General features: G+C 43.1%; 1 protein-coding gene across 12 annotated transcripts in view; it reads left to right on the top strand.

The window, feature by feature from the left end:
* Window positions 1-16,182, top strand: part of ARVCF (ARVCF delta catenin family member) — a 529,785-nt gene that overhangs the window by 443,290 nt on the left and 70,313 nt on the right. For all 12 annotated transcript variants that reach the window (XM_075012627.1, XM_075012629.1, XM_075012624.1 and 9 more), the window contains 2 exons: window positions 645-816; window positions 10,214-10,285. In XM_075012627.1, the coding sequence (XP_074868728.1) occupies window positions 645-816; window positions 10,214-10,285 (244 nt within the window). The remainder of the gene's footprint in view (window positions 1-644; window positions 817-10,213; window positions 10,286-16,182) is intronic.

Here is a 16,182-nt window from a genome sequence, read left to right as displayed (position 1 = left end):
CACTGAACTCATCAAGTACTGAGTGCTCTCTGAGGGAGCCACTTGGCCCATATGGCTATACCATATCCCATGACATGTAAGTGACTGACTTATGAGACAGAAAGCCAAATGCCTTCATGTCCTTGAAAAATCAGGGAACATGGTAGAATGTTATTACTCTGAATGCTTTGTTGGTTATATAAAAAGCCTTAGCTTTATATGTTTTTCTTCAAACTAATGAGTCCCTGTATGAGACCTGCAGAAGCAAACAGAATTTGGAAGCTTTGACGCTTAAATCACAGACCATTTTGAAACCACCTGGTTTCCTTTGCAACCACAGAACAGTAAAGATTAAGTATTGCAACAAGACATCTGCAATGGTCAGTTTGAACTTACAGTAGGTCTGTATTCTTTAAATAAGATCAGTTAGTGTCTTTGATCAGAGAACATGGTGCTTATGTGTGAAGGGTGTTTAAGTACGGTTAAACCAATGTTTTAAATTTCAAGTAAGGTTTATTTGATCAAACCCACTTTGAAAACTTTCTTCCCTGGAAAGATTTTTAATCCCCCCCACCCTCCCCCAGTAGTCTTAAAAGTTTGCAATATGAGGGTGTGTTCGTTTTTTTTTTTTTTTTTCCCTCCTCGATTTAAATCTCTTCTAACAGTCTGTGGAGAACTGTGTGTGCATTATGCGAAACCTTTCCTATCACGTCCACAAAGAGGTCCCAGGAGCTGAAAAGTACCAAGAGCTAGAGGCAAATCAGCCTACCAGCACAGGAGGCTCGCAAAAGAAGAAGAAAGACGATGCTGGCTGCTTTGGAGGGAAGAAAGCTAAAGGTGTGTGTGATCGTGGTCTCATAAATAAGAGTGATTCTTGGAGCCACATTGCCGTATTGCTGTGACTTACCCTGCTCCTGCAAACAAGCTTGTGAAATTTTACTAAAAAATAATTTGATTGGAACCAGTGGGACTACTTGCATGAGTAGTTACAGTTGCATGTTTATAGTACTGGGGTATGCGTTAATCTTCCCTGTTCATCCTTACTAAATATTTTAGGAACTATTCTTTCATTGACATGTATGTGTAACATCCGTTTAACAAGAGTGTTAATGTGCACTGAAATATGACCAGCCCCCTTCTTGTCCACTGGTGGCGGTTGCTGATGTGTTCCATGTCTTGTTATGGGCCAGTGTTGCCTTATGCAGCAAATCCCCTGAAAGTTTCATGTTATTTCCATCCATCTTGTTCTGCAGCATTTGCTGATTTACCTGGAAGCAAGCCAAGTACATGCTAATTTCCATGCATGGTTGTCCCGTCTCTGCCAGTTTCATATTTTTTAATCTGTCTCGTTTTTAAAAAAGCACAATGCCGTCACTCTGACATTCATTTAAATTGCAAATGTGATTCCAGTACCTTTTAATTGTCAATCACTTTAGACCTGTTTTCTCCTTGTTGGGCACGAGTGTCACAAATACGTTGCATCTCAAGAGAGGATTAATAAAATCACAGTAAACCTCCTTTTTTATCTTCCTTTCAAATGCCGACACTCAAGTTACATATTTCCTCATTAGTTTTGGAAATTCAGCTTGCAGACTGAATTGAGAGAATTGCTAAAGTTTCCAAGTTGGGAACCTAGTTCCTTGTTTGTGTGTACTCAGAGTACTTCAGGCAAGAGTAACCAGATACTGTTTGGAGTTTTTTTTGCTGCTAATTGGCTAGGCATGGAATTGCTCTAACTTGAGTGCACAGATTGAAGGCCCTAAATAACCTATTGCTCCTAGGTTTAAAAATTTAGTCCCCATACATATACTGAACTTAAATACAATCAAGATGTTCTGTTTCAGTGTACTACTGTAATTACTGTACTATGTATCCCAGTATCTACAGTTTGTGTTCAGCTTGCCCTAATGTGATTTTAAATAAAAGAGAGAGGATTTTAGCAATTTGGAAAAAATCTCCAGGGAGACAGAAAACATTACTTGTTCTGCCAGGACTTACACAGGGTTTATATGGGCAAAGGTAACGTGATTTTCTTTACAAACAATTAACTTATGCTCACTGGGACCATCTGTTCTTTCCATTTGTGGGTCCCCATTATCCTGCCACTTGAGAACAAAACCGCTAGGGTGGAAGCATGTGACAAAATAAATATGATGTGTGAAATATATTCCCTGTGTAGATGGCGAGCGAGTGCGTGATTGAGATCTAATGGTTTTCATCTTGATGAGTGAAGAGACTGAGAACTTTTGCATGACTGCTTTTCTCTTGTATGTCAGGCATCTGTCCATGTCCCATAGGACCCAGCTCTCTATATGTGTTCTGTCTGTATATGACTTTTGCATTTATAATACCATTTATAATAATTTGGGGAAAGGGCACCAACATCATAAGGGACATAAAGGACAAACCAACTTTGACCTGAGTGAGAGATGAGGGTACTTGCTGGCCTCTCAGTTTTTGGCTCACAATGTTCAGCAGAAAATCCCAATTTTTCATGAGCACATTTTAGCTCTTTCCCCATTCAGCACTCAGTCATAAAAATTCACGCTGTTCTCTAGGATAGAACTGATTAGTAGCACGGTAGCACTTCCAGTTGGTGATGTGCAGATCAGAAGGGGTGTGAGGGACAGTGCAGGCTTAGTATTAACACAAAAACAAAACCATTAATAAGTCTGCTTTTAGAAACACACACAAAGTAACTTCTCTTACTTATAAATTGCTCTGAAAATCTAGACTAACAACCCTTTATGCTTCTTGCTCAGTCTAGCACTTGAAAATAGATCATTTCAGTTTTTTCTTTTTAAAAAAAATATTTTGTGATGCTTTATTTTATTTCATGATCATTGATCATAGCATTTCAAACACCTCTGGAAAGGGATAGTCAGCCTCCTTTCCCCCGCAGTACCTTGAGCCTTTTTGGAAATAACAAAAAAGTAAAAAAGAACCTTCTGGGGAAAAGAATATTCCTCCGGCAGGAACAAGAGGGGAGGGAGAAGTGTTTTGATTAGTGAGACTTGGTTCAGACTTGTACATGTGAGGTTTGAGTCTGTGCTGTGAAATTCTGCCTCTTTGTGATTGTTCCTTTTTATGTTGTTCCTTCCTGTAAACTTTTGTTTTTCCTTTACTGCTATTCTGGTAATTAGAGGAGTGGTTCAATCAAGGTGAGTCCTTCCAGTACTCTTTCGAACATTGTCATAATCTACTTCGTCCATGTTTTCCATGTGAGGATCAGAGTTTGCACAGTGGCCTCAGTGACCTAATGCCTGAAATACAGGCGATAGCTCTGTTTTTCCCTGGTGTTCATTTCTGCTGCTGTCACCTGGAGATCTCTTACATGCACACAAGCCACTCCCATCTGATGAAGGGGCTGTTTCCAGTCTTGTTGGTACTATTTGGATGGAGCCACCCTCTTTAAAGAATACAGGGCTGTGCTCATCCCAGACATAAGCCCACTAAGTGCATTGAATTTTATTTGGGAATTTAGCCTTATATTCATGTGCTAAGGGGTCAGGAAAATGTACATGGCCAAATTTGTCCCACCAAACACAGTGAGAGGCCTAGTCTAGCGCTCTGAATTTGACACTAGGGTGCCAGAAATCTTTGTTCTAGTCCCAGCTCTTTACTAACACCATTTATCATCCCACACAAATCACTTAACCTACTGGAGCATGTTTCCCCCTCTCACCTGGCAGGTTTAGGATTTGTCAGTTCAGACAGTGCCTTGAAGATGAAAAGTGATGCTCTGTTGGTTGACGTTGATTTGCTGGTGGCTGCTAGAATGGTATAGGTTTCAGGCAATGACATATGATTAGCTGCTGGAGGTGTAGTGGATGGAAGAACTCTAGGGTAAAGAGCTGGTGGTGGCCTGCAGTATCATTAGGGAGAGAGTGTCCCAGCTTCCCATTCATCAGGCCATGGAGCGGGAGTATTGCTAAGGTGGATCTCACCTTCTGGGAGCACCAAGTGCCTCATGTTGCTTAAGTGGGCTTCTTTCTAGCTGATGCATTAACAGCAAGTTATTGACTGGTCCTTACAGGGCTCTTCCCCTTTCAGTTCTTTTCACCAGAGAGATGCTGGCTGGGATTTTGTCCCTGAGGGAAGTGTGGTGTAAAATGGAAGACACACAAGGGATAGCCTTTGGGCTTTGGATGGGAGCGTGCGACTGTTGTGGGAAGAACACTGAACTACTACTCGTAAATAACACTGGGTTGCATCCTGAAGTCCTTACGAACTCTTCAGAAAACATTTGATCCAGTAAGGGTAACAGGACATGAGCCAGAGGAATGTTTTCTAAAGGAAGAAACTTTAATTTCACTGCTTATATGTATATAAATCATGTATTACACCATCAAGTTTCTTGCCAGGCTGCTGTCCCACACCAGAACGTTGTACCAGCTCCTCTAGCCCAGCCCCATAACACAGACCGCTCAGCAGCTGCATTAAAAGCTGCCTTTTTTGTAGTGAGGTTCTGAGCTGTGCTTGAGATCTGACTGGGGAGAAAAAAACATTAGCACAAAATTTATCCTTTAAAATGTTTTGTTGTCATTTGCCAGTGGAATCCTTAGGCATCACTGTGGTTTGTGAGAATCACTGAAGGAGTGTCTGAATTTGTCAGAGGCTTAGGGCAGAACTTCATGGAAGAGGGCTGATCTGATGTAGGTTGTGTGGGACATGAGAAGGGGAAGAGGCTCATGCCACACAATTTTGTAGTATGGTAAAATTGTGATTGGATTTTAAAATTGATAAATTGAAGCCATTTTTTTCCAATGTCCGTCCTCTCATGGGAGAGCGGCAGAAACCATTTTAAACTAATCCAGCTCAGTAGTCCAAAGAAGACCATAATTGTATGAACCTCCCCAGCCCCACACACGCTTCTCTTGACTCCTCCCCTACGTCACAGACTTGAACATCCTCCCTACAGGAAAAACTCTGAAAATGTAGATACCTCACAATGCAATCTGCAGTTTCTCAACCCTGGCACTTGGTGGACCAACAGGCAGAGGTGCAAGTGAGGCGGTGTGCCCTGGTGCACCGCTCTGGTAGGAAGGCACCAGCCAGTGTTGGGGTGCTCTACTGCAGGTGGAAGAGGGGTGGCACAGTCCCAGTCAGGCTCCTGGGGATGTCCTGCAAGCTGGCGCTAGCCCTGTGCACTGCGGTGAGTGGCGGGAAGCCAGGCAAGTTAAAGGGACTGGCTGGGGGCATGCTGTAGGAGGCATGCATGTGTCCAGTCAGGCATCCACATCCCAGCCTGTCCTGTCCCTCACCCACCATTCTGGATGGACACCAGGCAGCGTGGAAACAGGAGCAGCATGGGGCGGGGCCCTACCCACAGCCAGGTAACCTGTCTGCGACTGGTCCAGCCCCAGCCCCTCCCCACAAGATTGCCTTTAGGAATGAGGGGGGATTGGACCCCTGCCTCAGATTCATGCCAGGATGCTGCTTGCATTTCTTCCCCTTCCCCTTGCTCTAAGGGCAGGAGAAGAAAGTACACCGCTTGCATCGCTTACTGCTCTGCCCCCTCCCCTCCCTGACCAGGAGTGAGAGAAATGCCCACAAGTCACGTTCTTTTCTCCCCCTCTCTGGTCGTGAGGGGATGAGTGAGCAGTGTCCTGGTACGAATCTGAGGTCTTCAGCCCTCCTGCCCTTCCCAAACGGTGCCCTTGTCCCTCCTGCACGCCCTCCGTACACACATACGCAGCCAGCTCCCTGTACTTAGCCACCCCCCAGCCGCAGCTCCCTGCTCTGACTGCACCACTCTGAACACTCCCCAGCCCTCTGCCCTACGTCCATCCCCAGCCCTGACTCCTGCACCCCCTTACCACACCTGCCCTGAGCCTCTTCTCTCTCAATCCTACACTTGAGTTTCTTACGTGTACTGCTATATCACAACCTCAGTCCTTGTGGTCTGACAGTACCTGTCAGAAATTTCATTTGCTTTCCTCCCCTGTTGACTGGGAAGAGGAATTTCCAGAATGCAGGACTGTCCTCGCTGAGAATATAATGTTTTCCCTTTAACCTGCCAGTTGATTACAGCTGCTGTCATACCACGTGAGACGCAAAGCTGCTTCTTATGTGGCCAGGAGGCAAGTCACCGAGGGCTTTGTAGGGGAAAGCCAGCACCTCTATCTTGCCCAGAAACTGAATGGCTGTCAGTGAGAATCACAGAACACAGGTAGGATGCTCCATCCGTGTGAGGTACTGCTTAATAAACAGGTAGTTGCACTTTGCACCCCCAGTATTGCAGGTTCTGCAGCCTAAAATTGGCTGTGTCATCTCTGTGAACTGCGTCTTCAGAGATCATGCGCAGAAGGGTCTTGTCTGAGTGTAGTGAACAGTTACGTTGATGATATGCACAAGGAGGAGTGGAATCCAGCCCACGTTCTTTCCCTGCTAACTCAGCAGAGCTAATAGGAATAACCAGATCCTCCAGGGAGCGGGGGAGGGAAAGCAAGAGGGTCAGTTGCCCCTGGGGACCCTTGATTCAAAAGATCCCAGAGCTGCTGGCTGCCAACACTGCTACTGTGACATTGGCAGTGGCTGGAATCCAGGCCCCTTTGCATTGCCCTCAAAGCGCCACATGCATGGCGCTAGGGTGGGGTGCTCTGCACTCTGAGCCCCACTGAGGGCTGGCTGTCCTTAGGCCTGCCCCTTCCACCCAAGGTCCCACCCTTTCCAGGCACAGAGCTGGTTTCCCCCACACTTTGCCCTGGGGTCCCTGGTAGCTGTCAGTCCCAGTGAGAATAAAACACAAACTTCTATTTTAAAGTATGTAGGACTCCAGGCAGATCTGTTTGGTGTTGCTTTCTGCAGCCTTCCCCCCCGCCTCCCCAGGGTTAGAACTGTGCTGAGTTTGGAACTTGCCAGTGCTAGTGACAGAAGACGTAACGGCCTGCAGTAAAATTATGATCTAAACTAAATTGTGCATATAAAACGGAGACACTTCTTCTGTGTGCATACAGAGCTTCCCTGCCCCCCGCGCCCCACTAATTTTAAGCCTCCCTCCCTTCAATGTTCCTCTTTCCTTTGTTGAGGGATTTTTCTTAGCTCTGAACAGCAACAAGCAGAGCAGAGTTCTCAGCTGAAGAGCCAGGTTCAGCTGTCACCATAAAACATAGCATCCCTTCATAATGCCTGACATTTTGTCTTCCTTCTCACTCGCTCCCCAAGCAACATATTGCTGAATTTTGCCATGTCCCAAGAACTGGAGCGGGGGTATAGGACTACCATGGATTCCCCGTCCCTCATTTCAGCAAAGATGTGTTTCAAAAGGAATGGAACGAAATGTAGTGGTATGAACTGTTGGCAGATAAGACGACTGGGCTTTATGATCTGGTACAACTAAGAAAACACTTTTCAAACCAGCAAAGCTTTAGGTTCATGTGCCCAGTGTCTGATATGGGGCAAAAGAGAGAGCACTATGCAGTAGTTAGGGGCAAATGGTAGTTTGTGAAGATGAATTTGGTCAGCAGTTGTCATGTTGGTAAATGTTCTTTAAGGGACGATCTGGTTAAATTGAAGCAAACTGAAAGATTCCCACTGACTCCAGTAGAAGGTGGAATGGGTGCTAAATGGTTTTGGAGCAGTTAATTTATTTTGGAGCCCAAAATATTGACACACGAGTGTGTTTCTTGCATTTCACACTTACAGGCATTTCCCATCTCATAACCAGATCCTGCAACACAGCCAGATTATTCACTGCATCATATTTTCAAGTGCTTTGTCCTGTTTACTTTTAGATGACCCAATTGATGCCACTTCCAACCCTTCACTTGGGAAATTATTCTGTAGTCTAATAGATGCTTGCCTAAATTGTTTTGTTCTGAATGTCATCCCATTGCTCCTAGGCCTGGTTTACACTAGGGATCCATGTCAATCCCAGCTACACAATTCTAGCCACATCGTTCGTGTAGCTAGAATCAACATCAGGATCAGCTTCGTTCCCTGGTGTAGATCAGGTCTCTTCAGGCTTACACCAACATCCCTTACTCCCTGCAGCAGTGTAGAGTATCAGGGTCAATGGCCAAGCCCAGAAAGATTGATTTTGCTGCATCTTCACTGATGCAGCAAAATTGAACTCAGTTGCACCTCGTGGAACCCGCAGTAAGCATGGGCATTCCCCTAGTTAAACCCATTTGTACCATCCTAAGTAACTCCTTGATTATTGTGTGTTGTGAAAAATAATTATGCTGTGGCCCCTTCACTTAGTTTACTGCAGTATTTACAGTAAAGCTTTATTTTCTCATAAGCCTTTCAACCTCTTGATCTTTCTTCAAACTCTCTCTAATCTATCAGTGCTTTTCTGATGGTAAGGATCCCTGAAGTCAACACAGTTTCAAGGTGTGGTTGCCCTAAAACAAAATGTTTCCTCTCTACATCTTAGTAAAGAAAAAAATGGTGAAAATTAAACCATTTACCACACACCCCCACCTCATCTCCCCACGTCGTTATTTTTGGAACACATTGATAAATTTAACAGTGCTAGGTTACCAAGACCACGTGGTATTCAGCCTAGTGTTAAGTGTTGTGAAGAAATTCAGATACTAAACTGCAAAATTACTAATAGTTGTACATGTTGCTTAAATCAGCATCTGTACCAGGTGACTAGCGGTCGTTAATGTAATACCAATTTTTTAAAAAAAGACTTGAGACAGTCCTGGCTATTACAGGCTAGTAAGCCCAACTAGAACAAAATTATCAGGCACACAAGAATGCAGTGTGTTGGGGAAGAAGCAACTTGGCTTTTGTAAGGGGAAATCATGCCTCTGCAATCTAGTAGAATTTTTATGAAGCATCAGTGAAGGTGGGCAAGGCTGATTAAGTACATTGCATCAACTGGGAGCTGAGAGCTTTTGACAAGGTCCCTGACTCATGGTTCTTAAGAGAAGAAAACTTTGATAGGATAAGAGGAAATATCTTCTCTTGGCCCAGTAACTGGTTAAAAGACAGGAAACAAAGAAATTCAGAATGGAGAGAGAGAAATAGTTACATCCCTGAGGAATCTATACTGGGACCAGAGCTGTTCAATATACTCCTAATTCATCTGGAAGAGGGGTAGTCAGTGAAGTGGCAAAATACAGAGGTGGAACCGAAGTACTCAAGCTAGTTACGCCCAAAGCAAGCTGTGAAGAGTTATGAAGAAATCTAAGAAAACTGTGTGATTGGGCAACAAAATGGCAGAGGAAATTCAAAGCTGATCAATGTAAAGTAGCATACAGGGGAAAACATAATCATAAGTACACATACAGAATGATGGGATCCAAATTAGCAAAGGTCCATCAATTAGTCATATTCTCGTTATCCTAATTGCCCTGGTCTGTTCATTTCTTCTGCAATGGTGGCCAATGACAAGAGCTTCAAACAGGATTTTGGGCCAGATAGACCACTGATCTGACCCAGTATGGCTGCTGCTAGGTTCTACTTTTGGAGCCCTGAATTCAAAACTTGACTTTAGTTCATGCATGCACCAGAAAATCCATATTTCCATGGTTTTTGTCAAAATGTTCAGAGTGCTGCCATTGGCTAAACTAAACTTCCTTTAAAGTAAAGTTGATGGTATGAATCTGCCCATATGCCTTAGCCAAGTGTTTAAAGCACAAAATCATTTCCCTTAGTGTTTAATAAGCAGCCAAAATTACACTGTGTTGATTGAAGGGCAGTTTAAGGTTATTTTCCATCCTATTGCAGTACATTAACCCCAGGCCTTCTAGTTCAGTAAATATCACTAACAAGGTGATCCATTCTATTTCTTGCTACACTTCATCCTTGTTTTAATATACAGCTGTTCAGTGAATCTTAATAGTCAAGATGTATCTTCTAAAAACCAGACTAATCCTCATGCAGCTGTAAGCCTGTGAGGCAAGAATTTTTGTCTACATTTTTTGTAACTGGATGAGCCACTAAATTTGAGTGAGGATTAACTTGGCAATGAAGCTAAATGACCTGAATTTCAGAGGAGCTGAGTGACCCACAATACTCGCTGAATTGAAAGGAACTGAAGATAGTCAGAACTTTTGTACATCAGGCCAGGAAGTGTGCAGTTATGTACCTAAATTGCTTGTAAAGGCGCAATGGCTACATGCACAGACTGAAGGCTGAATATATACCAGTAAAGAAGATCTCTGTTGCATAAATGCTGGTACTGTCACCCCCTTTCATACTGTGGTTGCACAGAATAGTACCTGTTGTAGCCATGCACTGAAGCCGTTTGTCATTTATTGTCTTGTTTTATGTTCAGGAAAGAAAAATGGAGACCTGGACAGGAATTTTGATACACTCGATTTACCCAAGCGTTCTGAAGCAGCAAAAGGTAATATGCTATTCTGCATACCTGCCCTTGAAAATAAGGGAAGTCGAAAGTGGGGATTCTTAAAGGGACTTGCAAAATGAGCAACACGCAGTGCTTATTCCTTTATTTTGTGCTCAGGTGAAATAATGGATGCATGTCAGTGCTCTGGTTCTCTTCCCATGTACAATACTTGATGTAGGTTTCTATTGATTAAACTGATGAGAAGAGATAATCTGAGTAGATTAGACTGAAAGTCTAATTTCCCTCTAAGCCCCACGCAGGGCTCAGTGTGGTGGTGGGGAGATGCACCTCTCCCTCAGTGTAGACCTGCTGTGGTGGGAAGAGGATCCCTCTGCTTGCTGGCCTCAACCCAGATCTGCCACAGTTGGGGACAGGCACCCTCGTGGCCCTGGTGGATCCTCAACAACCATGGAGAAGCACCTTTCATCTGGCTCCAGGCTGCCACAGTGATGCTGTGTGGGGAGAAAGGGATTCATCCCTTAGTCAGCCTGCATCCCAAATGTCTCATCCCAGCCCTTCCCCAGAGCCCTCTCCACCTACACCCCAATCCTCTACCTCACATTTGCCCCCTCTACTTCACACATGCACCCTGAATCCCTCGGCCCCATCTCCACTATACGCCATCCATGTATGGAATTAATTTCATTACATGCAGCAGTAGGGAGGTGAAGTCTAGCCATAGAATCATAGGGCTGGAAGGGACCTCAGGAGGTCATCTACTCCAGCCCCCTGCTTCAAGCAGGATCACCCCCCACTGTGTCATCCCAGCCAGCACCTTGTCAAGCTAAGACTTAAAAACCTCGGGGGATGGAGAAAAATGTAACACAATTAATTCCACACAGGAATATAACATATTAAAGGGGATATTTCCTTGGGTTGCTGGCAAATGACTCCACTCGGAGTAGAAACATGGGAGCCACTCGTAAAACAATTTTGCACTTTCTCCACATTAGATGCAAGCTTGGGGTGTTGTGTAGATCAGGATACGTAGGAGGTTATTTACAAGAGCTGTCCTCTTCCATTGTATGCTGTCCTCACAATCTGCCATGACTGACAGCTTTAAGATTCTCCACTAGCTGGCATTAGTTTAGGGTCTTTGGAGGCATTATGTCATCAGCTGTTGGTTGACTTTCCTCGATAATGGTAATTTGGCCTGCTGCAGTCAGCAGCACCGGTAAGCGTTTCGAGGCATCCAGAGACTTGACGGTCCACAGGGCAGATTTTGATGGATTACACAATGCCAAAGAAAGCCAAAGTATATGTGTTTCAGCTATTGGGAGAAGTAAAATCTCTTCTCAAACATTTGCTGCATAGCAGTCTTCTCAGCAGTAACATAGGGAATAATTTGGGGCTCTTCTGTGACTTTGACTGCATGCTGCAAGTTTCTGCAGATCTCAGGCTTTCAGTTAGAATAAAACCTTCTTTCCACTGCCAAGATACAGCTTCTGCCATGCAAACTTATGCAGTGCTGCCGTGCAGAAAATTTTCTGTGAACTCCATTCACCTAAATGAGATGTGACTACCAAGATCTAAGTGGGTCTAAGTGAAAAATTTAACATACCCAAGCATTTTTTCTCATTTTTCTTTATTTAAAAAACAGAAAAGGAAAATAAGAGAAAAAAATGTTAGTTTTCTATTTGCATGTGTAGTTTATACAGTGTGTTGGGGAGGCAATGTGAGACTCAAGATACCTGGATTCTGTTTCCAGCTCTACCACTGACCTGATGCAGATGATCTTGGACAAGTCACTTCTCCTCACTGCGTCCAAGTTTCTCCATCTGTAAAATGCAGATACTGCCATTTATATACATGTTAAACACTTAATTTTTAAAGTAGGAACCAAATATTTCATAGGCAATGAGACTGTTATTTGTATATACTGATACATTGGGCTCAATCTATTATATACTGGTTTATATAGAGACACAATTTGGCTCTCTTTGCTGAAAACTGCAGTTGTGTTTTGCTAGACAGGTGCTTCAGTACAAATTTTGTTCAGGGGTTAAACTCAGTGCTCCTGGAAATTCCTAAGAGCTTTCACAGACCTATTGATTCAGAGCTAGGTCCCTGGTTTGGTTGCAGAGCAAAAGAGGCCTTTTAAGCTTTTAAAAAACAAAACAAAAAAATTAGTCTGGGCCTGAAGTATGTTCCAGGAGTTGGGGTTGGCTTTTTGTTTGGGTTTTTAAGAGCTTAAATGAGTACTTTGCCTTTTTGAACAAATGGGCTTGATAATTAGAGAATTGAGAAATGCGAAGTAAAAAAGGAAAGGAAAACAAAGTTAACATGTATGGCATAAATCAAGTCTCAACCCTTTAATTTACTGTAAAGTGTGGTTGCAACATGCATGCCAGGCAGAGAAAAATGGACATACAAGATTTCTACAGAGAAATGCATCTTATGCAAACATTGTATTATCCCCCCCCAAAAAATGGGGAAGGACTTTGTTGACAACAGTGTTTTGTATGTAGATGTGCCTACTGGGACTCTCAACTGTGTCACATTGCCTGTGCAATGGTGGAATAGCCATGTTTGGTCCCAGGATGTTAGAAAAACAAATGAGTGAAGTAGTATCTTTTATTGGACCACCTTCTGTCCAATAAATGATATTACCTCACCCACCTTGGCCTCCTCATCTCAGTGCCTATTATCATATTGGATTGTGACTGCTAAGATTATGTGCTGTTGCAAAGGTTTTCTTTGATAAGAAAAAAAGACCCCCCCCTTAATCTATATGGGTAATGCTAGTCTGACAAAATATCGCATAGTAGGTTAGGGCAAAAGATTAATCAAATCATCATTTTGATAGATGAGGACTCCTGGGAAACAAGGGACGTGAAAAACCATTTACTGAAGTGTACTTGTAAAGGAAAAACAAATTAACTTTTATGACTTTTTTTCTACCAGAATTTTCCTGCAAAACAGCTAGATTACCAGTAATCTCTGGGTCCTGAAGGTTCTAACAAGATTTACGCTACATTGAATTGTTCAGAAAGATAAGTAAAATAAAACTGCAGTTTCAAAACAGTTCATAGCTCAGGTCAGATCTGGGCCATGGAGCCTAACTGACTCTGAAGAAATCAGCTTCAACTGAGGCAGAATCTCATTTTGAAGATAGAAAAATCATGCAAGTTTTAATGATCAAATGCATTTGGTTTGAGTGACACAATGAAGTGCTTTCTCAGAAACCAACAATTACAGATTAATCTGTGTCATGTATTATTAAAGCCGTATTAAAGTGAGTTTTCTGCTGGAATCTTTGTGCAAGGAAATGAAACTACAGTAGCTAATCAGAGCTGTTCATGCTCAGCATCAAATAAACATTGTGGTTAACAGATATTGGGAGGCGGTGGTACTAGGTTTTCTAAATCTTAACCCTAGGGTTCATCAGGCAAGCAAAGGAGCAGCCTTAAGAACTGCAGGTCTTGATTTCCTTATAGAAATGCATCATAAATGTAATCATTGGGTTCAGTTGAGCTGGTATTCCTGTTGGCTTTAGAAATCTGTGAACTAGAAAGAGAGCAGTTTGTTTGCCAATATCTCTAGTAAGCGCTTGGCTTTATGTGTGTGTTTTCTGCCCTGGCATAAAGCATTTTGTTGCCAAGTGGAATGGAACTGATGGTATCGTGCAGGTTTTCAGGCAAGGATCTCAAGTCTTAAAAATGTGAGCTGCTTTCTGACGGTGATTGTTCATTTTTAAATGCATGTCAAACTATCCTGTAAGCAAAGTTTGCCTTGCCTTAGATCTCATTAAACACATGTAGCCTTTCCCTGCCTTGGTCTGGGAAACACTTTTTAGCTTAAGGCTGCTTATTTGTGGATAAATCTGTTAACGCAGGGTTAGGATGATACAGGGTGTTTTGAGAAATGGTCCCATCTAATAGAAGAAGTCTTGGCTGGCATTGTCCAGAGTGCTATGCTCATGGTAAGAGAGGAAGTCTAAAGAACTGCATTCCCCTTTTTCCACCTCCTTGAAGGACATGGCACATGTTTGGCTGTGTCTACACGAGGTTCTAAGTTCAAGTTAACAGATGCAATTTCAGCTATGTTAATTGTGTATCTGGAGTCAACGCTTTGATTCGAACTTCAGCGCCATCCCCATAGCAGGAGGGTGGTGGAAGTAGATGGGAGTGTTTCCTCTCTTTACTCCTTGTGACTGCGAGAGTACCAGATTCGACAGGCACATCAGCAATATTTGATTTAGCATGTTTCTATTACAGAAGATAAATCGAACCCCAGAATAACCACGTCTGGAGTGTTGATCCCCGGGTAAGAATAGACATGCCCTTTGTAACAGGTGAGGCAGGGGAGTAAACTGGTGGCTAACCCCTGAGAGTCCAAAGGGAACAGCATAGAGTGCTAATGGGAAAACACAATGGCTAAACTGGGGCAGTCATGATCAAAACTCCCATTTAGAGTCCATTGTTAGATAAACTATTGGACAGACTTCATCCTCTCTTAGACAGAGTTAATGGGCACAAAACAGACATAAAAACACTCCTGATCCACAAACCTGTTAGCTGGCATTTTAATGGAGTCTGTTAATGACTTCAGAGTTTGCGTGTTATTGAAGAGGACTTTTCACAACATTCTTGAAAGAGATGCTGCTGAAATCTTTTATATTCAAATTAAACACATTAACACATGGTTTGAACCGGGATGGGAATTTTCTGGGTCACTATAGAGGCTTGTTCACATACTTGGCTTAATCTAATTCCTGACCCACCTGTCCGCCGCCCCTCTACTCTCTGATTTGCTCACCTTGATAATTTTTTTTTCTGATTTGTCCACCTTGATTACTGTTTTTGGTTCTCTGTGCCTTAAATATTGAGTCTGTTCTGGTATGACTATGGTCTGAAGAAGTGGGTCTGTCCCACGAAAGCACATCAAATAAATTATTTTGTTAGTCTTTAAAGTGCTACTTGACTGCTTTTTTGTTTTGATTCTAAAGTAAGTTGAGAAAAATTCTGTTGGCTAATTGCCTCCCCTGCAGCGTGTCCTTTTTGAAAGTGAATACCACAAACTGTGCAAGGATTCATTTCTCCTGTGCAAAACAAAAAAGAAGAGTATATACAGCACAGCCTGTCTCCTTTGCTTTGCGTTTGGAGCCCTTACTTCTACCACTGGTAAGGTGGTAAGGTGGAAATAAACTGACAAGACAATGAAGGGGATCAGGAGTGTTTTGATGCCATCAAACACTTTTTGATGTCAGACATCAAAACGCTTCTGATCCACAAACCAGTTAGTCTACGTTTTAATGGAGTGGGCCATTCTGTTAATGACGTAAGAGTTTGCGTCTTATTGAAGAAGAATTTTCACACTGCTTTGGAAAGAGAGACTGCTGAACTCTCTCTCATATTCAGATTCGACACATTAACACACAGTTTGAACCGGGATGCAAATTTTCTGGGACACTACAGGGGCTCTTTTGCATACTTGGCTTAATCTACTTCTTGACTCCCCCGACCCTACCCCTCTGCTCTCTGATTTGCTCACCTTGATCATTTTTTTTCTGAGTTGTCAACCTTGATTACTATTTTTGCTTCTCTATGCCTTAAATATTGAGACTGTTCTGGTCTGGCTATGGTCTGAAGAAGTGGGTCTGTCCCACGAAAGCTCACCTAATAAATTATTATGTTAGTCTTTAAAGTGCTACTTGACTGCTTTTTTTGTTTTGCTAACAGGTGAATTGCTTCTCTGTGTACAGTAAACTCTTCCATATCTGGCAGCCTCAGGACTGGGAGATTGATGGATATTCAAATATTCTGGATAACGGAGAGGGTCCCTTTGCCATCTGGGAACTGTACAGTGCCAACACTCCATTCTCTGAAGCCTTGAGCACCCTGCCCCCAGATCACTGTCTCCGCCAGTGCATCCTGCTCCATGCTTGCAGCAGCTCG

The sequence above is a fragment of the Carettochelys insculpta genome, chromosome 18, assembly GCF_033958435.1.
Source record: "Carettochelys insculpta isolate YL-2023 chromosome 18, ASM3395843v1, whole genome shotgun sequence".
NCBI classification, from domain to species: domain Eukaryota; kingdom Metazoa; phylum Chordata; order Testudines; family Carettochelyidae; genus Carettochelys; species Carettochelys insculpta.
The sequence above is the reverse complement of the archived record's forward strand: the minus strand, read 5'-3'. Positions and strand labels throughout refer to the sequence as shown.